At 37.4% G+C, this 23780-nt stretch overlaps 1 protein-coding gene across 1 annotated transcript; it reads right to left on the reverse strand.

Annotated features, from left to right (window-relative positions):
* Nucleotides 1-15215: 15215 nt before the first annotated feature.
* LOC119654002 (transcription factor mef2A-like) lies at nt 15216-16283 on the reverse strand. The gene is made up of 3 exons (XM_038059164.1): nt 16005-16283; nt 15336-15806; nt 15216-15269 (listed from the first exon to the last, which is right to left on the reverse strand). Exons 1-3 carry the CDS (start codon nt 16281-16283, stop codon nt 15216-15218), a joined length of 804 nt encoding a protein of 267 aa, XP_037915092.1.
* Between the last annotated feature and the right edge of the window lie 7497 nt (nt 16284-23780).

Genomic DNA, 23780 nt, shown 5'->3' on the forward strand with positions numbered 1-23780 from the left:
TTATTATTATTATTATGTGGGCAAAGAGATTTTCCGATATTCCGAGTCCTTCAGAAATTACAGGGTTAAACAGGTAAGGAGTTTGCAGCCGCGGCTAGAGTACTCGATGAAAAAGAGCACCGAATCTTTTTTTACCTATTAGTTTTTTACTTGCGCCTTATAAATTTGAACACAAGTATAAATATAAAAAGATGGAAAACCACTCAATTGTCTAAACTTATTTGCTGATTGGCATAAAAAGGATAATCCAGTCTAGAATGAGCACTGAAAGACTCAGTTATATTTTGTTGTAAGTATTGTGCTGTTTGTGTGTTCAGTGATTTTTTTAAATGGATCTTACGAAGGCAGATCGCTTTAACGTTCAACGTCATGCTCGCACTAAAAAATGAGTATTTCATGGGAATCGATACTTATCAGAAAAGAAAAAGGACTTCGCATCAACATCAGCAAAGAAACTTTTAGCAAGCATGAACATGGATGTTCCAATTGCGACAAGTTTTGTATATTGTATATTGGATTTTGCTGGAGTTTTCTCCGGTATTTCTGCAAATAATAAAATATACGTAGTAGTAAAAAAGGAATGTGTAGCACATGTCGGAAAAGAATGGGAACGCGGCTTAGAAATGCAAAGAAGAATCACAAAGGCATTGGTGGAAAATGGGCTGTAAAACTTATTGATAAGGACCTCACTACATTTTCTGGGCTGGCTATTCGTCGACGCGCAAATTCGATAGAAGCAATGAAGCAAGAAATTTGGACAACTTTCTTCCATAAATGTCCTACCGACGAAAATTCTCAGCATCAAAATTGTCCAGCAAGCGAGGACAGTTGGTGCAAATGGCGCAAAACGGAAGCTAAAGGAGAACTGGATAGTTTTCACCACGAGAAGGCACCTTGAAGAAGTTCAAACAGTCGTCAAACCAATCTACGAAGATTTGCACGAGATGATCTCTTGAACAGATGTTTAAGAGCAGAGACCCAGAATAACAATGAGTCGTTAAATGCATTGATCTGGACTTTCGCTGCTAAACACCTTCATTCTGGGGCCAAGGTCGTAGAAATAGCCACTTTTCTGGCTGTAATTATTTTCAATGAAGGATTCAATGGCATTCTCAAAGTCCTAGTGACAATGGGATATCAAGTTGGTCACATATGTCAGGTTTATGCCGACCGCCGTAATGAAGCGCGAATTTGGCGGTCCGAACGACGATGGAATGACCTCACTAAAAGAGCCACAATTGAAACCAGAGACCAACAATCGGCCTTACAAGACTTTTTTGAAAAGACGGAGGGTGCTCTCTATGGACCAGGTATAGCAGATTAATGGTGAGCTAAAATTTTACTGTTGATAATCACATTTAAATTTTCAAATGCGTTTTTCTTGAAACTGCATCTTGAAAATCGGCTGCCACCATAGCTCAAAATCTATCCAACGAAATTCTTTGAAATTTTCACGGCTTCTTTGGTATATATTTATACGGTCCGCAAACTAGGATAATTGCAATCGGACGAGTAGTTTTTATTTTATTCATAAGAAAAGCCGTAAAAAACACCAAAATACAAAAAATTAAGTTTAAAAGCCCACCAAAAATTTACCTTTTAATATTTTCTAATTATCCTAGTTTGCGGACCGTAGAATATTGCCCACATTAAAATGCCGTTTAGTTTTCTTCCTCAGATGAACTCAGCGCCCTCCAGCGTGGCAGCAGAAAAACACCTTTTTTTGGAGATGTCTGTAAATTAACACGCATTCCGAAAATTAGCTACGAAATCAAGCTGAATAATAACCTGATATCAATAAACATATGGTGAAAAAATCACGTTTCTATCTTTATCCAGTCCTTCAAAATAATTTTTCGAAGAAGGCAAGAAAAACGGCCTTCACACGGGATGACCCCCTTAAGTACCTTCATTTGCTTTCCTCAGACGCACAATTGATTCTTCTCTCTGTCTCGTTACACTTTAATTGTTCGCAGGGCCGGTTTTTTCTCTGGATGTTACCTCATCGAGATCCTTGCACTGTATATAGAACAGATCTCATGTTTTTAGGAATGTGCCTCGACTTTCTCCTCAAACGAGTATCCAAGCAAAAAATACCAAAAAGACATTCTGAAACTGCTCTTATATGATATCTAGACTTCAAAATACCCTCCATAGCAACATACTCCGAATGATACTATTGTTTAATAATAAATTCATACACCCCGTAGACTACATACAAAGAGAATATCTGCGCATTCAAATATTCATAAGAAATACATAAAGCTTTCGGCTGTCGATTTGCTTTCTTCCCTAGCCCCTACTGTCCGCTTCGCATAGACAGTCAAGCATAGGGCTGAAGCCTTATAAGAACAATGTGAAGAACAGAAGCTAGAGACCATCAAAGATTGCCTGAGTTACTGATAGCGTACGTAGGAAAGACAGGTCTTAATATTGCACCTATTGAAAACTACCTCTGCTACATAAAGCGCCCTTAAGAGAGCCTGGAATGATCTAAGCTTTTACTAACCATGGCAAGAAATGGGTGAGTACTACAGGTTACTCTACAAAAGGAAAGAAAAGTGAGCTTAAAACGAAGAAGGAAGAAGGAGGAGCCAAGATAGGATAGGATAGACAATGTGAGCGTACTACAGAGCTACTTTGAGCCTGAATCCTCAAACTGCCAAGCTAGAATGGCCTCAGCTTTCGACATATGCTGAATGTAATATATCAGAATCAAATGTGAAGGCTTCATTAATAGTCAAAATTACGATCACCATAAGCAAATATGGACAGTCTTCAAGCACAGAAAAGAGTGAAAATGCTCCTGGGATGAATGACGGATTACTAAGAGGCACAAATGGTTACTATTGCAGATTTGATTGCATTCTAATGCATATGCATAAGGGAAAGCCGAAAAAGGAGCTTTGAAGAAAACATAGCGCAACAACTTTAGTGAGTTCCTTGAAGAAATGGAAATGTTTGATGCGTAAGTAAATCTGGAAAGAGAAGAAGAATCCCAAAATACCTAAATTTGAATGACATTGAACAAATATGCACTTGCAAGACTCAAATCCCGAGGGAATGAATTGTATAACTGAAATCTAGCCGAGTATTTGCGGAAAGATGTCATTGCCCATCGAATTCCTTCACGTCTTCCAGACAAGGCAGCATGAAGAACGTCAGCGATAGCAAGAAGAAATAATATCGGCGATAGGATGTGGCGCTAGCAAACTCCTCTTGGGAATTAAAAATCCTCTGAAATTTTACCTCTGTGCAACACGCGACATTTTGCGCCATCATATATCGCTCTGATACTAGCTATTAGTTTCTGCGGACTGCTCGTCTAGCCTCGAGTACTTTAGATACACTCCCCGTTCACGCTATCGAAAGCGATTTCGGAATCGATGAAAAGAGACCATTCCTAAATCTACTGCTTATAGTGAAGTGGTCAATCTCATTGATCGTGCCCATTACACCACCACCATTATCATTGCGGTTGCCAAGACCGTGTTTCCCCATCACATGCTCGAGCAAGGGGTTGTCAGATCCCACTTTGACGTTCAGATTACCCATCACGATCACGATGCCACCTTTAGGAAGCCTCTCCTGAACGGCGTTTAATTGCTCGTAGAAAGCATCCTACTCAATTATAACGGAAACCTCCGTTGGTACATAGCATTATACAATTGTGATGATTCTTAACCTGTGTCGGAAATTTGCAGTGAACAGTTTCTCAGAAACCCGCTCCCAGGTCAAGAGAGCGCGATTTGCGGTAACCGTTAAAAGCGACCCGATACCAGATTTGTGTCGGCTACCATTGAGCTTTCCCGAGTATAAAAGCACGTTGCCGCAAGAGGGAAAGGACTACTCTCCGGTCCCACCATCTTACTTTGCTTAGGCCCAGAAAGGTCAGCTTACATCGCTGGAATTCCCATTCAAGCGAGCATTCTAATGACTATCGTTACCATCGAGGAGCGTGCGTACATTGCAGATACCAATCGTTTTCGATAATGAAAGGCGTTCGGCGTGAGATCATTTCCTATCCGAGACGTTGCTGACGTTTCGGTAGCAATAAAGTTTCAGCAGAGAAGGCTCTGAGTGTATTTTTAAGCCCCGACTCACCCCGAGTACTTTCTTGATCTTGCTAAAATGTTGCACACCTTTGATAGATAGTGCCTTCTAGTTTAACCTAAAAAGTTTGAAATATTGAAAGGATGATGTGCTTTCCCAATTGAAATGATTATGTGGCAGTTGTGTTGTCCACTGCAGGTGTAAGATCTACATCTAGCAGTCACTTCTTTGTAGTAGTGATTGTTTTGCTCCAACAATCCTCGCTATATGATCGGTGTAACCCAATATTGTGGCATCATTAGCAACTCCAAAGTTGAGAAATTAGGCACGAAATTAAAACGAAAAGCAGGAAATATTGACTATCTATTAAACCAGTGACAATCTAATTGAAAAGTGTTCTAACCTAACAAAGTCCGTTTTGGGTGACGACTAGAAACAAAAGAGACCGGCCCTTCTCCATGCGGTCCCTCTGCTTCCAAACAACAACACTTTCTCACCGCTAACTCTCCACTTCAATGGCGAGTTCTAAAAAAGCGTAAAGAGTTCCGGTGCTCCCTCTATCCGCTCGTATTCGTAACATTCGAAATAAATTTCGAATGCCGCGAATCCTGCCGCGCCACACACCCACGATCTGTCATTTTCCGAGAAACGTTTGTTACTATTGTTTCGAAGAAAGGGTAGTGTGAAACTCGCATTAAGTTTAGGCAGAGCTTACATATGTAGAAAGGATATAACATTTTTTCGTCAGATATAGTGGATGTGGGAAGTCAAATGTCTCGATTAGTACTTTCTGATATTTGTTGTAAAGGGGGAGGGTAGGGTTAGAGTTGAAGTGATAATTTCTTTCATGGACCCATTCTTAGAAACTACTCAATCGAAAAATCTGAAGAAAAATTTCCAGGGCGCCACTATATAGTGTTTAGGCTTCAGAATACTATCCATACCGATACCTGTTTGAATAAAGCTAATAATAATGTATTGCTATAAATTTCATAAATTAACTGCAGACCCCAGTTAAGTTCACTTCTGGAATGAATAACAAAATTTTCATGTAATGTGGGCTATCATGTAGAGAATGATACTACCGAGTTTGGAGGAAATAGCACTATTACTAACAACATTATAATAGATAATTTTTTTTCTTTTTTGCAAATTTTATGCAATCTACGGCTTTGAATGTCAGCATCACACGAAACGGAAAACTAAATACAAAAAGGGATTCATAGTCATGAGGCTCACTAATGTAAACTAGAATACCACCTATTGAAAATGGGAATATCCGAGATCACTATCTACAGATTCTTTCAGTAGTTTAGTGAAACTTCGACACACATCCAGAAACAATATCCAATATCCACGCATTGGAGGAGAATATAATTGGGACACTAGCAAATGTTAGGCAAAATGTTGAAGCTTTTAGAAATACGTAATATTCTAAAATATATGACGTCCAACAGTTCTGATAAGTATAGTAGTTCTTCAGTACCCCATGCACACACACTTGATTAAATTACAAACGTATTCCATGGAGCTGCTTAAATGATCAATTCTTCTTGATTAGAATTTTAAGGAATGAAGTGCAGTATATGCATTTATGTACATATGTATTTTACGAAGCCTTCTTCATCAATTCCAAGAAATTTGATAATTTCTTTTCATTCGTCACACTGCTACCACAATATGGATCCCAGCAACCCTTCTTGTAACACTTAAAAGTTCGTTTGTTATTTTATCTGTTAAATTACCTTCTCAAATTAGATGTACCAGCGCCCTGAACAGAAGGTCAATCTCAATAAAAATGAAATCAATTTTAATCCACTATTGAAATCCAAATTGAAATTTAAAATAACCGATCAATTCCCTAAAAGGCCAAGTGAAATTCACTTTAAAAGTTACTCTTTCATCCCACTGAGGCATTAAACACGCACTCAACTTGCATTACATGGAATTTGTTATCATTGAGTGCGTGTGATTGAAATTTATTACAGTCATCTGAGAGACGGTTCAGGAATGAGCAAGAAGTTCCTTCCATATATCAAGTCTGTGACAAAACAATTCCTCTACCGTCAGGGTCAACCAATCGAGCTCAATTAATTATATTATTTTTGTTGTTTGTAATTCAGAATTTCTGCGCGTCATGTTGCCGCCGGGCCCATTTGATGCTCTCATCTTTTCATGGATGATAGGGCAAAGAGAAATGATTTGAATCGTGTAATTAGTTGCAACGAAAGCTACCATCATAAATTTCTCCTCATCTCAGATGAGTGTCATACGGACGGGAAAATGTATTTAGTGATTTGTTCGTTTTTTGATAGCATTGGAAAGCGTTTCGCACACTGAAGTTCAAAATGCTAGCCCTGGTAATGTAAGTAATGTAATGCACTATTACTTTTTTACACATTATGGAATTTTTTGAATTCTTTCAGGAACATTAGTGCTACCTCTCAATTAGACCACTGCGCCTATTCGCAATTTTCTTTATGCTCTGTCTTCTAGTCTTTGGCGATAGGGTTCGGCCCCAATATCTTCTTACTTTTTTACATCATTGCTCGATTGCTTTTGAAGGTATCATATACCTTCCTTTTGGGGACTTCACATCACACGCTATCAATTTATCATTATGTATAGTAGGCTCATGCTCCAGTGCAGAACTCTACGGGACAGCCGCGGAGACAACGTACTCCTTCGGTCCATCATCAGTGTCCGACCAGAGCCTTCGTTCTCGTTAAAAGCAGGAATATAAATCTTCGCTAGAGATTCCCATATCAGGTTCCAATTAGCCGAATAGTCTAAGATCACTATTTCCCAATATTTGATGGCACTACCCGTGAACTGTATGTTCGGCAAGCCATTAAAAAATTTTGGGCACCAATGGTTGATTTGGCTTTATGGAACCCACACTGTCGATCTGAAAGCCTCCTTGCTTCTTAACAACCGGGAGTTAATACATTGTATGATACATTATTCGGTCTAGTATTTTCTCTACAGTATCCAAAAGACATTTAGGTCTATAAGAGATTGGCTCACCTGGAGGTTTTTTCAGCCTTAGGTAGTAATACTAACTTTTGCCGCTTCTATATCACAGGAAATATCCTCTCGGAGATGCACGCTTTGAACAACTCAGCGAACATGTCCGGTCTGGTAAACTTGTGGGTCTTATTCGGTATGTGATCCAAGGCCAATAGGTTAGAAAATTCCTTAACAGAGGATAAATTAGTAAAGCTGCCACGTAGTGGGCTGAAACTTGACGTTAAGAGACAATTTCCCCACTTTCCGGTACGGACTTAGGACTCCCAGCATCCTCAACAAAAAATTACATATGCTTTGACGATGGATTGGGCCATAGGGACAACTCTTTAGAGGCGCTTGCTTTATTAGGTTGGTCTACCCACAGCTCCATGAAGGTCTACCCTTCCAAAGTTTTTGCAAACCAGCCAGACATCTTTCTCGGTTTCGGGCATGATAGTTTTCTGCACTGTGGAGAAGTGATGATGGTTGTGGATATACTCCTCGCTGACGAACCAGTATATATCACTCACCAGGGCACACCAAGCACCAGGACATACCACGCGCCAGTGCTGGGCTCACAAAGGTTAGGTCTGTAGTTGAGGCAAACCTTCTATTTGTTTGTCCTCTACTGAGCTCGGTTTTACCATTTTTTCCTTCTTGTCGGCTGCGTCTAAAACACAAAGCGGTCTAAATGTAAATTCTTCCCTTTACTGTCATTTACCAGGACAAAATGCTGTTTTTCATATTTTTGGAAAAACTCTTTCAAATAATTAGAGTTATCCATATCTATGTAAGTAAATCATCAGGCCCAGGTGCTGTGCTATATTGCAGTGTTTTCACAGTTATAAACGGTTGATACAGTAGAATATCATTTGTTGTTTCTGGTTCATAATTTTCCGGTATTTGCGAAAAGTGTAAAGAGTCAATGACGCATAATCTACCCATCAGCGTGTTGACAGATTTGCTTTCCGGCCCCGGCCTTTCGATCTTGAAGTCTAACCCCAAAATATTGCTGTTTGCACCGGGCGAAGTTCTTCGAATTTTGCCTTCTTATCTTTGAAAAGGGGTACATAATGTTTCGACGTGGGACCAATTAGCCAACTGGAAGTTCTTTTTGGTTGCCTTAAGCTTTTTATTAAGTTTTCTTCGTGGTGGTATTCTTCATTTTGGCAAGTAGTTTTATCTTAGTTACGCGATTTCTGCCGTACAGAACATACATACATACTGTGTTCTGCAATTTGTGTCACGCCTCGGTGTTGATGCTGCGAGGTCGCACTAACTCTCGTCCCGGTGCTGGTACTTACTTCGAGTGAACTCTGACTTCTGTTTCCTGGTTACAACATTTGTCTGCAAGGATGCGGTACTTGATATATTCGTGATAACTGCCAGTGCCATCTCTTAAGATTTTCTATTCCTTAAGTAGTTGATATGAGCTTTTCGGCATAATAGATATTTTCAGAATAGTTACTCTTGTGGAGGTTACAATGGAGCTTGAGTCGACTACAATTAGCGTTGACCCGCTTTACAGTACACACCTGCAGTTTATGTGCTAGATGACTCATAGTTAGAAACTCCTAATAGTAATGAAGGTCTTTCAATTCTCGCTATTTTATTTCCGATAACATTTTTTTCAACTTTTCGATGCTGCCACTAGTAGCATGTAGCAACTCATCAACGCCAACTGTTCGGTGTTCATGCGCTCAAAACGATTTAAAATGCAACTTTATGCTGGAGTCAGTTTGCTGTTGGGTCACTAAATTCTTACATCCATTCTCCTTGCTTTTTAATTATCTATTATTTAAAAGCGATGGTTGTTGCTACGAACCCTTCAACCGATCGCCATGCAAATTGGTGTATTTGCCGTTTGATGGCGCTGCGACAGATCAACTTCTACTTTATTCATACGATCGCCCTGGAAATCGGTATACATATGTAGTTTTTAATGGTAGATATACAAATTCAAACCAGTCTCCATGATAAATAACGACTGCTGGTTAATGCCACCCAAAAAATCGGACATTAGAAGATCAAACAGGCATGCATGGTAACTGCCAGCCAGTAGATCCTCTGCAATATCTGAAGGACGAAATTCACGATTAGAAATAGAACGAATCAGAGCCTTTACTTTGCTGTTGAAGCATGAGAATAAAAAGAGCTAGCAACTCAAGCTAAATTCAAACACTGTTTCCCACGCTAGTTATAATTCCGTTCTCCGGGATTATTAAAAAATATATATTTTAATTGGGCAACCGGCCCAATAGAATGAAAAACACTTTATTCAATTTAAACAATACTTTATTTAATTCACTTTAATTACTTTAAAGATTTACACTGACCATCACTACTTGAGGAAGAGCACAACAAGAACCATCTTCTATCCGTGGTTCTTCTTTATATACTTTGCGTTTGGTTCTTTAATTGACTTCTTATCAGTTTATTCCCATAATGAAAAGAATGATTTGTTATTTGAGCGGATGCAATTGGGATAAACAAATGTGGATATTAATATGCTGAATGCGCTTGGCTTGCAATATTTGGATATTCTTATCTGGATAGGCCGGATGTTTATAAAGTCATTATTTTGGGTTGTGAGATTTAATTAAATGCAAAATGTCAACTAATGCAAAATGATACATTGTTGCAGTTCTTGGGAATGATTCATTCTTGGAATAATGGGGTTATGTGGGTGTCTTTATGGAGGTGAGGAGTGGGTAGGTTATGAGGAATAGGTGAGTCATGTGTAACTCCTCCCTCCTTAAGATTGACGTTATCCTTGACGTCTTTAATTTCTGATAGTTCTACGTCTTTATTTATTTCTACTTTTATTGATGTTTTTTGTCTTTTACAATATAGGTATGTTATGGTAATAAGAATCATTATTATGATTATAATTGGAAATGTAGAACTTGTTGTTACTATATTTCTTTTATGTTCAAATTTTACTTCTTCTATCTTTTTCTGATTTTCTATGTTTTCCAATTGTATTTTTTCTAAATTTACTTCGTAGTTAAAGTTGGTAATATTTTTAATTAGATTTAAAGTTAATATTTGTTGAAATTCTCTAACCGTATTAGTATATGTCTTTGTTTTTGATTTCTATTTTACAATTGCTAAATCTCAAGATATAGTTTCCATCAAGGTGATATGTTTTTTCATTACAGTTTTGTTTAATATTATCGTGTATATTTGTTATTAAGAGAAGTCCTTTTTCTATTTCTTCTATTATTGTTTCATTATTGTCTATTTTTGTGATACAGTTAGGATTCTTACAAGTTAATGTAGTTTTTAATAACTTTACATGTTTTTGTGTTTTATAATACTGATCGTTATATAATACTACTTCGCTTATGTTTATATTCAAATATTCTGATTTATTGTTTGGTATTTTTCTTACATAGTATGTTAATAATGGTGGAGTGAGTATAGGGATACTGACAACAAATATTATTTTATCTTCTTTACTTAAAACATTAATTGTTATTTGTTTTAGTTCTTCAAAAGTTATCCTTTGGGAATCAATTTCATCATAGGTTAATATTGATCTAGTCATTATTCCTGCTTTGGCTGAATTTACATTATCTATTATTTTCTCAAGTTCGTCTTTTATCAGATCCAGATTATGATTTAGTTGAATTGTTGTTAGTATTTCGTTTATATGTTTTGTGGCATTATTTATATCGATGGTTAATTTTTTATATTGCTCGTTAGTTTGGTTGATGCTAAATACAATCTTATTTAAATTATTTTCGAAAGCTTTATTTATTTCGATTTGTTTATTCATTGACTCTATTATAGCGTGATTATTAGTATCAATTATTTTTAGGTGTTCCGTAATTTCTTCATAATCGTCGTTGTCCATTAGTCCAAATATCCATTTGTATACACTACCTATCGGATTTATTAATCCTCTTCTATTTCTGATGTTATAGTTACAGATATCTTTATATCCAGATTTTTGTCCTAATGCTGAATTGCATATATCGAATAATGGGTCTGATGTTGACATAGCTTGTGGGATTATAGTTTTTGGTTTTTTGGAATTTTTCCTTCTATTCAATTTTTTAGGTTTGGAAGTATTACTTTTGGACTTGTTAAGATTTAATAGTTTTAATTCTCCTTTTATGGTTTTTATAGTTTCAAGGGTGTATGGGTTTGGTTCGATAACTTTAGTAACTTCTTCTAAAGCTTTTTCATATTGTTCCAAATCTATTTTATGGTATATTCTACGATAGTCTTTTATTAGTCTAATTGGGTCCTTTTTGATTAAAATTATTCCGGATTCAGATTTTACGTTTTCAATTGTTATTTCGGCACTTGTTATCTGACTGAATGTTAGTAGAATGAATATTATAGTTGTCCATAGGATTGGTCGCTGTAATATTAGAATAGTTTTCCGTTTAATATCTCTAATATCATTTTTTGTCTAAATTGAGGAATGTCTTTTTGGGTGAAGTTTAATTCAGCGTTTTTAGTTATGAATTCCGCTATTTTACAACTAAAGATTCCACAATCGCTTCCATTATCTTGTTTTGGTGCGTCTTCTATGTTTACTCTCGTAAAGGGTGTGATGTCAAAAATTTGGTTACGTTTATCTAATGATTCCTTTTCAAGATACTCTGATAATATTCTCAGTACTTCATCGTTTGTTCCTCCTAATGAATCGTAGTATTTTATTGTTTTATTTCCTAGATCTACTGTTGCTATACACCAATGATTTTGATTTATATGTATTGGAATTAATATTATGTCGAATGCGAATATATCTACTTTACGTGTCCAACGGCTTACTGCATTGTATCCTTTACTTTGAAGACAGGGCATAAAGAATGTATTCATTACGTATACCTTTGGTAGGTGATTTGTTTCTTTACTTCTTTCAGCAATAAGGTTCAGATAGAAATTTATAATTTGATCATTTATCCAGGTGTTATCTCTCAATGTATTAATGTCTTTTCTAGTTATATTCATTCCAAATTTTGTTATTAATGTTTCACTCTGCGGTCCTTGATTTAATGCTTTTTCAATAGTTAGTTTTTGTTCATCAGTTATCTCTGTTTTAGATTGCTCTATTACGTTAGTGTATTTCTTTATTCTTTTTATTCTTTCTGGATGTATTTTATTTCGGATTCTGTTATTTTTCACTAATAGTATTTCATCGTTTTTACCTTTGATTATATCAACTTTCCTAAATTTTGGTTGTTCTTTGTTTCTTTCATTTGTATAATTTTTAATATAGATTTCCTTCTGTTCGATCTCTGGTTGTTTTTCTCGTTTCCTATTCTGATAGTTTATCCATTTACATTTTTTGCTTTTCAGTTTTTCGTACAATTTTTCTTTGTTAATTTGGCCTTGTTGAATTTCTACAGGTTTATACTGTGTTGTACCGTGTATAGTATTGTTATAATATTCTGTTGCTTTAAGGACTTTTTCTTCGATTTTGAGTTCCGGTTCTGTAATTGCTAGGATTCTAATTTGTTCTGTCAAGGAATTATGACATCTATTCATATCAGCGTTTCCGGTATGTGATTTTGGTGATGTAAAATGCACTTCTATATTTTCTTTCCTTAAATATTCCTTTATGTTTACCATGTTAAATTCGTTGTCAGCAATTAATTTTTTCGGTTTACCTATTATTGCATTTCTTTCTCTGAGAAGATTTATAAATGTAATTGCGTTTTTGTCTAGGGTTTCCTTCGTGTAGAGGTGTTTAGAAAATTTGTCTATTGTGGTGAAAAACTGTTTCTTTCCTATTTGAAATATATCTATGTGTACTATTTCGTTTATGTTTTTGGGTGTTTCCGAAATTTGAAATTCTGGTTTAATAGGTTTACGATCATATTTGGCTAGATTGCATGTTTCGCAATTGTTTATAAATTTGGTTATTACTTTTATTATTCCTTGAAAGTAAAACTTGTTTTTTATTTCTTCGTAGTTTTCTAAGATTCCTCTGTGGTTACTGTTTTCGTGAGTTTCCTTGATTTCTTCAAGAAGTTGGTCTTCTGTTAAGAGGTCTACGGCATTATTCGTACACTTAATAAATTTTAGATTACTATTGTTAGAATATAGACTGACAATTATTAGTTGGATCTTGTTCCATTCACTGTCACTTAGTTCACAGTGTATTCCTACTGTTCCTTTCTCTGGTATGTATCGTCGCAATATATCTTTTACTAGATTTCCATTATTTATATCTGTTTTATCTATATATATTTTCCTTCTTTTGTTAATAGTTTCGGATTCTTTCTTCTTTTTATTTAATATTACTATCTGCGTTTTGTATAAATTAACAATACCTTCTTTAATTGGGATAAGATCATTTTGGTCTTCTTCCCCGGAGTGTATTGTTGCATTATCACTTATTCCTTCGTAATATCCATCATCTTCTAACATATTTATTTCATGATTATCTGCGTTAATACGACCGAGGAAATCAGCAACTTTGTTGTCCTTTCCTTTTACATATTCTATATCGAAGTTATACTCGTTCAGTTTGATTTTCCAACGTTGTAATTTACTATTAGGTTCTTTTAGGTTGTTAAGCCAAACAAGGGGTCTATGATCTGTGCGGATATCAAATTTTACCCCATACAGGTAAGGTCGAAAATACTGGGTAGCCCATACTATGGCTAGTAACTCCTTTTCTATTGTCGAATAGTTCCGTTCATGTTCGTTGAGGGTTCTACTCGCGAATGAAATAGGATGTCCTTGTTGCGATAGGACGGCTCCAATTGCTTTGTCTGAAGCATCGGTAGTTAGGACGAATTTTTGTTTAAAGTCGGGATAGTGTAGTATAGGATAATTAATTACTAAATCTTTGAGTTTTTCAAAGGCTGAGACATATTTAGGATCATTTATGTTGATTTTGTTCGTTTTCTTTAGGGCGTCTGTTAATGGTGATGCAATTTTTGCATAGTTGTTTATAAATTTTCGGTAATATCCTGTGATGCCTAAGAAAGATTTTATTTTCTTTTGTGTATCTGGGATATTGAGGTTTCGGATTATATTTACTTTGTCTAAGTTTGGTTTTATTCCATCAACTGATAGTATGTGACCTAGATAATCGGTTTGTTTAGCAAAAAAATTACATTTGTCGATCTGAACTTTTAATTTGTATTTGCGGAGTGTTTCGAATATTTTTCTGATGTTAACTTCCATTTCTTGCAGGGAAGTTGCAAATATTAGAATATCATCTAGATATACAACACATATTTTATTGAGGTGTTCCTTCAAAACTTCGTTCATCATTCTCTGGAACGTAGCAGGAGCATTTTTTAATCCAAAGGGCATTCGATTAAACTCGTAATGTCCTTGTGGTGTAGAAAAGGCTGTTTTGAAACGATCATTTTCGCTGATCTCAATTTGGTGGAAGCCTTTAGCTAAATCTAGTGTTGTGAAGTATTGGGCTTTTCCCAATTTATCAAAGATGCCTTCTATATTCGGTATTGGATATTTATCCTCTATTGTTTCATCGTTTAATTTTCTGTAATCGATGACTATTCTCCACTTTGTTTTGCCAGAATTGTCCAATTTTTTGGGTACTATCCAAATAGGTGCATTATATGGTGAATTTGAAGGGCGGATAATGTTTTGTTTCAACATATCCTCTATTTGGGTTCTAACTTCTCCTTCATGTACTTGGGGAAATCGATAAATTTTAGAATACAGGGGTTTATTCGTTTTTGTTACGATCTCGTGTTTTGTTTGAGTCGTACAAGTCAAGTTATCGCCTTCATTATAGAATATATCCTCGTTTTCCTTGAATATTTTCCTTAATGTTTTTGATTCTTCACTGTTTAAACTTTCGAACAACTTGTTTCTAGTCGTAGTATTGGATTCCAACTCGGTTTGATGATTTATCTCATCAGGTGCCGCATAGTTGAAAGACAACTTAACGTTATTTATTTCAATATTCCCTTCTCCGATATTTAATTTTGCGTTAAGAGGGTACAGTATGTTTTGTCCTATTATGGCTTTGAATTTTTTGTTTTGGAAATCCATAACGTTCCATAATATTTTATGACTATTAGGGAGATTGAACTCGAGTGGCATATTAGTTTTTAATTTTTGATTTACTTAATATGTATCTCCTAATCCCAAGATTGGAATGGGGTTTTCTAATTCTTTTATTTCGCCAATTTTGCAATATTTTCCATCTATACTTGATGTAGAAGATCCTGTATCGAATAGAACAGGAATGGTCTCCGTTTCTATTTTCAAATTAATTATTGGTAGCAAGTTTCTGATATTTCCGAGGCTGTTTCCTGAAAATTTACATCCATCGGTTCTTGGACTTGATTTTGATTATAATTATTTCTACGATACTGATTGGAGTTGTCTACTTGCATAGACTCTGTTCTGTTATTCTGATGGTAGTGGTGTTGTTGTCTATTTTGATTTTGACTATTATGGTTATTTTGATTATTGTAGTTGTTAGGTCTGTTATTGTTGTTTCTATTATTAAACCTATAATTGTTGTAACGAGGGTTTTGGTTAAAATTTTGTCTGTTATCTGTTTGTCTGTGATTATTATTGTAATTGTGACTGGGTCGATTATTATTATTACGTTGATTTTGGTTATTCCTGTGACTATTTCGCGGGTTATTATGGTAGTTGTTATTGTTATTACGTGGTTGATTATCATTGTCAATATTTTGACGAACTTCAGATAATATGCTGTAAGCTTGATTTAATGTGGTACAATTTCTAATTTCTAACAAGTATGCCTTGTATTCAGGAATTAATGACTTGAATTTATTAATTACCAGACTTTCGTTTCTGATAGGACTAAATTCAATATGGGTTGCTTGTTGTGGGTCTTGGATAAATTTTGTATTTAGTTTATTTAACAAAGAGTTAAGAGTAGTATAAATATCGTCAATAGACCTATTATTATTACTCACCCTATGAATTTTATTTATTATGCTACTGTAACTTTAATTTACGCCAAAGGTGAAGATTAAAGCTGCTTTGATGTTCTGCCAATTTTGTTCGCTAACTTTTTGAATTGCATCTCTAGCTGCTCCTTGAATTCTATGAAGTATCAGCCTGAAGATGTAGGATTGCTCGTTTCCGGGTTGTGTTAAAGCCAATAGTGTGTTCACTTCGTCGATCCAGGTATTCAGTGAGTATTCACTGCTGTGTCCGGTATAGACTGGTAATCGTCTAGCTTCTTTAATAAGCTCTTGGAATGGTAGTTCCAATGGTAATTGTGGGTCTACCATGGTTGATTGATTTGTTTCTGTTCACTGGTATTTTTACTGTTTGTTAAGAACAGGTCTTTTACCCAGCCTCTTAAGAGGTTAATGGTCTAAGAATACTGTTCGATTTTATCCTTGTGAATTTTCTTCACTGTGCACTGTGCACTGTGCACTTAGAGTTAATATTTTTTATAAGTCAAAGAAGTTTTCCTTCTTATGACTGAATATTCACTTTGTTAGAGCACTTTTATTTGAGTAGGTTGTTTTAGATTTAGAAGATTCTCCTTCATAAATCCGTACGACTGCGCCAGTTATAATTCCGTTCTCCGGGATTATTAAAAAATATATATTTTAACTGGGCAACCGGCCCAATAGAATGAAAAACACTTTATTCAATTTAAACAATACTTTATTTAATTCACTTTAATTACTTTAAATATTTACACTGACCATCACTACTTGAGGAAGAGCACAACAAGAACCATCTTCTATCCGTGGTTCTTCTTTATATACTTTGCGTTTGGTTCTTTAATTGACTTCTTATCAGTTTATTCCCATAATGAAAAGAATGATTTGTTATTTGAGCGGATGCAATTGGGATAAACAAATGTGGATATTAATATGCTGAATGCGCTTGGCTTGCAATATTTGGATATTCTTATCTGGATAGGCCGGATGTTTATAAAGTCATTATTTTGGGTTGTGAGATTTAATTAAATGCAAAATGTCAACTAATGCAAAATGATACATTGTTGCAGTTCTTGGGAATGATTCATTCTTGGAATAATGGGGTTATGTGGGTGTCTTTATGGGGGTGAGGAGTGGGTAGGTTATGAGGAATAGGTGAGTCATGTGTAACTCGCTCCGAACAGAATTGTGCCTACTAAAACCCAGTCGAGTTTGTCTTATGCTGATGCTGTGAAATTTAATCGTCCTGAATCAACACAGCATTGAATCAGCAACTAATCAACTAATCTAGAATCTATAATGGTACAACTCATTCAAAGCATGAACCAATTTACGACATCAATGCAAAATATCATGCCAGAACTGATGCGAAACCAGACTCTGACTCCCCAAATTCTTCTCACCAAAAATGAGCTCTGCCACTGCCAATAGTATTAGCCAACATAAAAGGGAATTACAATATCGGAGACTCATCTTATCGAGAAATATAATTTTGTGATACCCGGCTACAAATCTTACGATACTAAGTACATCATCATCAACGGCGCAACAACCGGTATCCGGTCTAGGCCTGCCTTAATAAGGAGCTCCAGACATCCTGGTTTTGCGTCGAGGTCCTCCAATTCGATATCCCTAAAAGCTGTCTGGCGTCCTGACCTACGCCATCGCTCCATCTTAGGCAGGGTTTGCCTCGTCTTCTTTTCTACCATAGATATTGACTTTTCGGGCTGGTTCATCCTGATCCATACGGATTAAGTGACCCGCCCGCAGTAATCTATTGAGCCGGATTATATCCACAAACGAGGAATACATGAGGACAGGCAAGATCATTGTCTTGTACATTAAGAGCTTTGACCCGATGGTGAGACGTTTCGGAACAGTTTTGTTAAACTGAAATAGGCTCTGTTGGCTGCCAACAATCGTGCGCGGATTTCATCATCATAGCTATTGTCGGTTGTGATTTTCCACCCTAGATAGGAGAAATTATTAACGGTCTCAAAATTGTATTGTCCTAGCTTTATTTTTCCCATTTGATCAGTGCGGTTTGATGTTGTTGGTTGGTTGGTTTTCGGAGCTGACGTTGCCACCATATACTAAGTATCCTAATGGAAAAGATCATGGAGGTTCAGAATCCTCATTAAAAATTTAGTGAAATTGAGCACTTTGCTAAGGACTATATGCAAGCCACATCTATATGTGTAGTAGAATGCGGGGATCCGGTTACTATTCCTGTTGTATACTACACTCCAAGATTTACCTTCTCTGCAGAACTGTTTGTAACCTACTTCAACTCGCCCGGTAGAAGATTTATTGCAACTGGGGACTTCAATACCAAACACATGTATTGGGGCCCGAGATTGATATCGCCTAGAGGCAAAACTCTCTAGGCTGCCATATCGACGAATTGAGAACCAAATACATTATCGAGCCTTTTCCGACCACGAATTATTCCCTTTGGAGAGCAGCGAAGAAGCCCAATAGGCCAATCCTGCGCAAATCACCGATCCAATTGTCGGACGGCAGTTGGGCGAGGAGTGATGCCGAGAAGATTCAATCTTTGCTCGACACTTGAGAGGCGTTTTCCAATCAAAGAAGAACGATTCCCAAAGGTGCACTCCAAACGATTCGTTTCAAAGTTTCCGAAGTTTTACAATTCTCACAAGGCCGGATTTATCCCAAAAGAGCTCCTGGTTTGGACCTTATTACGGGCAAAATGATTCAAGAACTGCCGAGATCTGCACATACTCAACTGGCACACACATTTAATGGGGTCTTACGCCTTGCCAACTTTCCGAAATGCTGGAAGTTGTGGCAAATAACGTTGATCTCAAAGGAGGGTAAAGATCCTACGCTCGTTACATCCTCTATATCGATAATCCTGCTTCCCTCACTATCTAAGTTACAACAACACTTGAATGAAAAAGGGGTTATTTCTTCTCACCAATTCGGATTCAGAATAAAAAATGGAACCGCTGAACAAGTTCTAGCCTCCGAGATAAGCTATGCTTTGGAAGGTAGAAAGTACTGCTTGGCCGTATTCTTTGACGTTGCGCAAATATTCGACAAGGTGTGGCATGAAAGTCCCATCTAAAAAATCAGGGAAGAGCTATCAATGAATACCCAAAAAATTCTTGTGTCGTATCTGACTAGCAGGAGATTTAAAACTTTCACATCACGAGAATGTAACATCAAAGCAGCAGTATCCCAGGGTAGTGTCCTCGACGAGCCGATGTCCGTCTGTCTGTATGTCTGCCTGTCTGTCACACCCGACTTATTCGCAAACGGCTGCACCAATTGTCACAATTGGTGAGAGCGTGTTGTTTCCCTCACAAACAGCAAGCGGCGCTATTTTGTGTTAAGTTTCAGGGGGGGGGGGGGGGGCTCCCATGACAGTGAAAGGAGCGTACAACATTTTTTTCGCAGAATGTGCCCAAGTGCGGCATCAAATGTTAGGGTTCAATTAGTACTTTTCGAAAATGGTTCTCGTCCTCATATTGAAACGTAGGACAGTAAGGGCTAAAAATATAACCCTCAAAAACTGCAACAGGTCTTGTTCTCAGAACCTCATCATCATCATCATCAACGGCGCAACAGCCAGTATCCGGCCTAGGCCCGCCTTAATAAGGAACTCCAGACGTCCCGGTTTTGCGCCGAGGTCCACCAATTCGATATCCCTAAAAGCTGTCTGGCGTCCTGACCTACGCCATCGCTCTATCTTAGGCAGGGTCTGCCTCGTCTTCTTTTTCTACCAAAGATATTGCCCTTATAGACTTTCTGGGCTGGATCATCCTCATCCATACGAATTAAGTGACCCGCCCACCGTAACCTATTGAGCCGGATTTTATCCACAAGCGGACGGTCATGGTATCGCTCATAGATTTCGTCATTGTGTAGGCAACGAATCGTCTATTCACCCAAAAATTCTTCGGAGGATTCTTCTCTCGAACGTGGCCAAGAGTTCGCAATTTTCAGATTTTGAGGAATACATGAGGACTGGCAAGATCATAGTCTTGTACAGTAAGAGCTTTGACTCCATGATGAGACGTTTCGAGCGGAACAGTATTTGGGTGGACTTGAAGAGGATCGTACCTCTTGCATTTACATCAGCATCACGGATCACTTTCTCGAGGGTCAGGTTAAAGAGGACTCATGATAGCGCATCCCCTTGTCGTAGACCGTTGTTGATGTCGAATGGTCTTGAGAGTGATCCTGCTGCTTTTATCTGGCCTCGCACATTGGTCAGGGTCAGCCTAGTCAGTTTTATTAAGTTCGTCGAGATACCGGATTCTCTTATGGCCGTGTATAGTTTTACCCTGGCTATGCTATCATAGGCGGCTCTAAAGTGGATGAACAGATGTTGCAACTGTTGTCCATACTCCAACAGTTTTTCCAGCTCTTGCCGCACCGAGAAAATCTGATCTGTTGCTGATTTGCCTGGAGTGAAGCCTCTTTGGTATGGGCCAATGATGTTCTGAGCGTATGGGGCTATCCGGACTAGCAAGATAGTGGAGAATATCTTATAGATGGTACTCAGCTACGTGATACCTCTATAATTGCTGCACTGTGTGATATCTCCCTTTTTATGTATGAGACAGATAATGCCTCGTTGCCAATCGTCAGGCATTGATTCGCTGTCCCATACCTTGAGCACAAGTTGATGATGAACCACTTGGTGTAACTGGTCACCTCCATATTTAACCAATTCGACTGTAATTCCATAGACTCCTGGCGACTTATGATTTTTTAGCCGATGAATTGCACGGACTATTTCTCCTCAAGTTGGTGGTGGCATTACTTGGTTGTTCAGTAGCTCATCAAAGTTATCAACCCATCGCCCCAACATGCCCATTCTGTCGGAAATCAGATTTCCCTCTTTGTCTCGGCAGGATGAGCATCGAGGTGTATAAGGCTTCATCCTGCTGACTTGTTGGTAAAACTTGCGCGCCTGGTGCGGTCGCTCCTTGTACTTTTCTAGTTCACAGACTTGTTGGTTCTCCCAAGCTTCCTTTTTCCGTCTGTGAAGTCGCTTCTCCGCTCGACGGAGTCCGTGATAACTCTGTTGACTGCGGTTATTGCGGCATCCATTTCCCTCTTATAGGTGTCGCGGAGCACTGTGTTGTGGATAGCTTCAGTGTTCACTCTCACCTGATTGTCAGAGGGGATTCTAGGTGGTATTGTTATTCGGGCTCGGAGCACCATGCCAACGAGATAGTGATCCGAGTCTGTATTGGCCCTCCTATATGTTCTGACATACATCAAGGCTGAGAGGTGGCGGCGTTCGATGAACACGTGGTCAATTTGGTTGAAAGTGGTCCCATCTGGAGAGGTCCATGTATGTTTGTGGACCGCTTTCCGCGCAAACCAGGTACTTCCAACAAACCATTTCGTGTGACCCTGCTAATTGAATAATCCGCAGTCCGTTAGAAGCTATCCAACCGAAAAATTTAAAAAAAAATCAGAGTGGTGTATCTAAATGAAATCTAGGCCTCAAAATACATCCCATTCCGATATCTGCACAAATAATATATTACTCTATTTTAGAAATCCAGCCGGAAACCCGCTTAAGTTCATGCTAGAACTACTGGCATTTGCATAAGAGATAACATAAGACATAACTTTGGGAAATTTGAAGGAAATCCAATTATTATTAACAAAGTTATAGAAGGTGAAACTTTTGCACTTTTTGTTAATTTCGTGCATTCCAAAACGTCATCGTACCAATTTGTCAATGCCACAAAAAAGCGAGTCCACGTGAGTGAGAGGTCGCAGTATATATCAGTATCAATTACTCCAGACAGACATATGTATGTATTTTTATGCATATGAAAATGAAGTTTTGGACTAGTACCTAATTCAGCCAAATATATTTGTCCATTGAACAAGCGGTATTGAATACAAGTACTTTTTACATACATAGGTATATTTTTCGCACGAAGTGAAGGAAATATGTATAGGATAAATTTATGTACATGCATATAGAGTACAGTATTCGGTAATAGGCAATGTTTGTTTGTTTAGCGTGAGCATAATATCTACGTCTGCAATATGTGTGTATTCCTTGTAGTTTGAAAAACAAGTCTGAAGGAAGATTTTGGGTTTTTAAGCCATATATGAATGGAAAAATATGCGTAGAGAGTTTCTCAGATAAGAGGAACATAAAACCTTTATATCCGAAGCGCCAAAAAAGCGTAAAACAAACCCTTATTAAAATTAGTTCACTTTCTTTTTTTTGGAAGGGAAAATCTTCAAAAGACTCTGGCCTGGGCTCACCAGAGTGTGGGATTTTTAACCACTAAAACATTTGCTGGAAAGGTGGGGATTGCGGGGGTTGAAAGTAATCATTTCTTTCACGGACCCATTCTCGAAACTACCCAACCCAAAAATCTCAAAAAAATCAGGAGGCTTCCACTATATGGTGCCTAGGCTCCGAAGTACTCTTTATGCCGATATCTGTTGAAATAAAGTTAGTAATAGTATATTACTGTAGTTTTTAGTAATTGCCTGCAAAACCCCCCTTAAGTTGGGTATAACATAGAGCGTGATCATACCAAGTTTATTACCAATATTCTCTCAACAGCATTTCAATGCTTTACTGAACTGGCTGATTTTGTCTTCTTTGCCAACGCAGCGATCGGATATGACTGTGTGGACTTTCGCAGTCCATCGCTAGATGACGTCGATCTAGATATTGACATCACTTGCTTCTTTTCGAGGCTAAAGCAGACCCAACAAGTAAAGAATATACATATATAGTAATATAATCGAAGCGTTCGAGTAAAGCTGAACATAGCCCATTACACTCCTTTAGGTCAATTCGCCGAGAACTACAAAAGCAACAGTATTATAAAGAAGAAAATTGTCTGGCCGTCCGGAGATTCAGAAAACTTCTGGATTTGGTTCATTCATAAAACCTTATTGTAACTTTTAATTACCTTCCCTTGGATGATATCACTACAATTTGGGCTTAGACGGGGAAGATGAGCACACGCAAAGGGTGCTAAATCACCCAAAACCCTGGATACATTTTTGAAAGCAATGGTAGCTCCCAAGGATTAGCTTAACGTGGACGCTGCAAGTCCATTAGTACTGGACCTCAGATTTGGTTTCCTTAAATAATTACGTTCAAATTCTGGTCCCTTTTTGTACTGGTCGAAATGGAAGAAATGGCGTAAACTAATCGCTAGACGTTATTTCAGTATATCCCACCAGCCTAGAAAACCTTAAAAAAAATCTAAAGTTTGATCCTAGATGGCGTGAGTAGTCAAGCACAATGTTAACGACCGCAATTTTAACCAGTGACCGTTACCGAGTTAATCTGTTTAAAATTTTACTTCGGAATTATGGCTTATGAGGGGTTTAATTGATTCATCAAAATGTTTTTCGAATGCCGCAGTTATTTCAATCCTCATTTCTTTGAAATTTAACTACTTTTTCCTAAAACAAAAGTAAAATATGCCATCATTATGGCTCCGAGTGCACTGGAATGTAAAAAATCGTCACCAATTATTTTAACGTGAGCTTTGTTTTGGGTATCCTCCGACCATATAATCCGTACACTTGCATTCAGCGTCACTTGATGAATATTTGCATTAAATTTTTATTTAATGCGAACGCGTCTACTGCAGCTGCTGCATTTGATTTGCAGCCAACTGCAATTACATGGACATGTGTGCATTAGCGCGTATCAACGCGTTCATTTTACTGTGAAACGATATTTTTGCAAACTTTTTTTTTGTTATTTTATTCCACGTTGTTTTTAAAATTTCACATTATGGCGTTTACATCGTGATAAATTTATCCTTTATGCAATTTTGATCCTGCTTATAATGTTTC

Source organism: Hermetia illucens, chromosome 4 (genome assembly GCF_905115235.1).
Source record: "Hermetia illucens chromosome 4, iHerIll2.2.curated.20191125, whole genome shotgun sequence".
Lineage (NCBI taxonomy): Eukaryota > Metazoa > Arthropoda > Insecta > Diptera > Stratiomyidae > Hermetia > Hermetia illucens.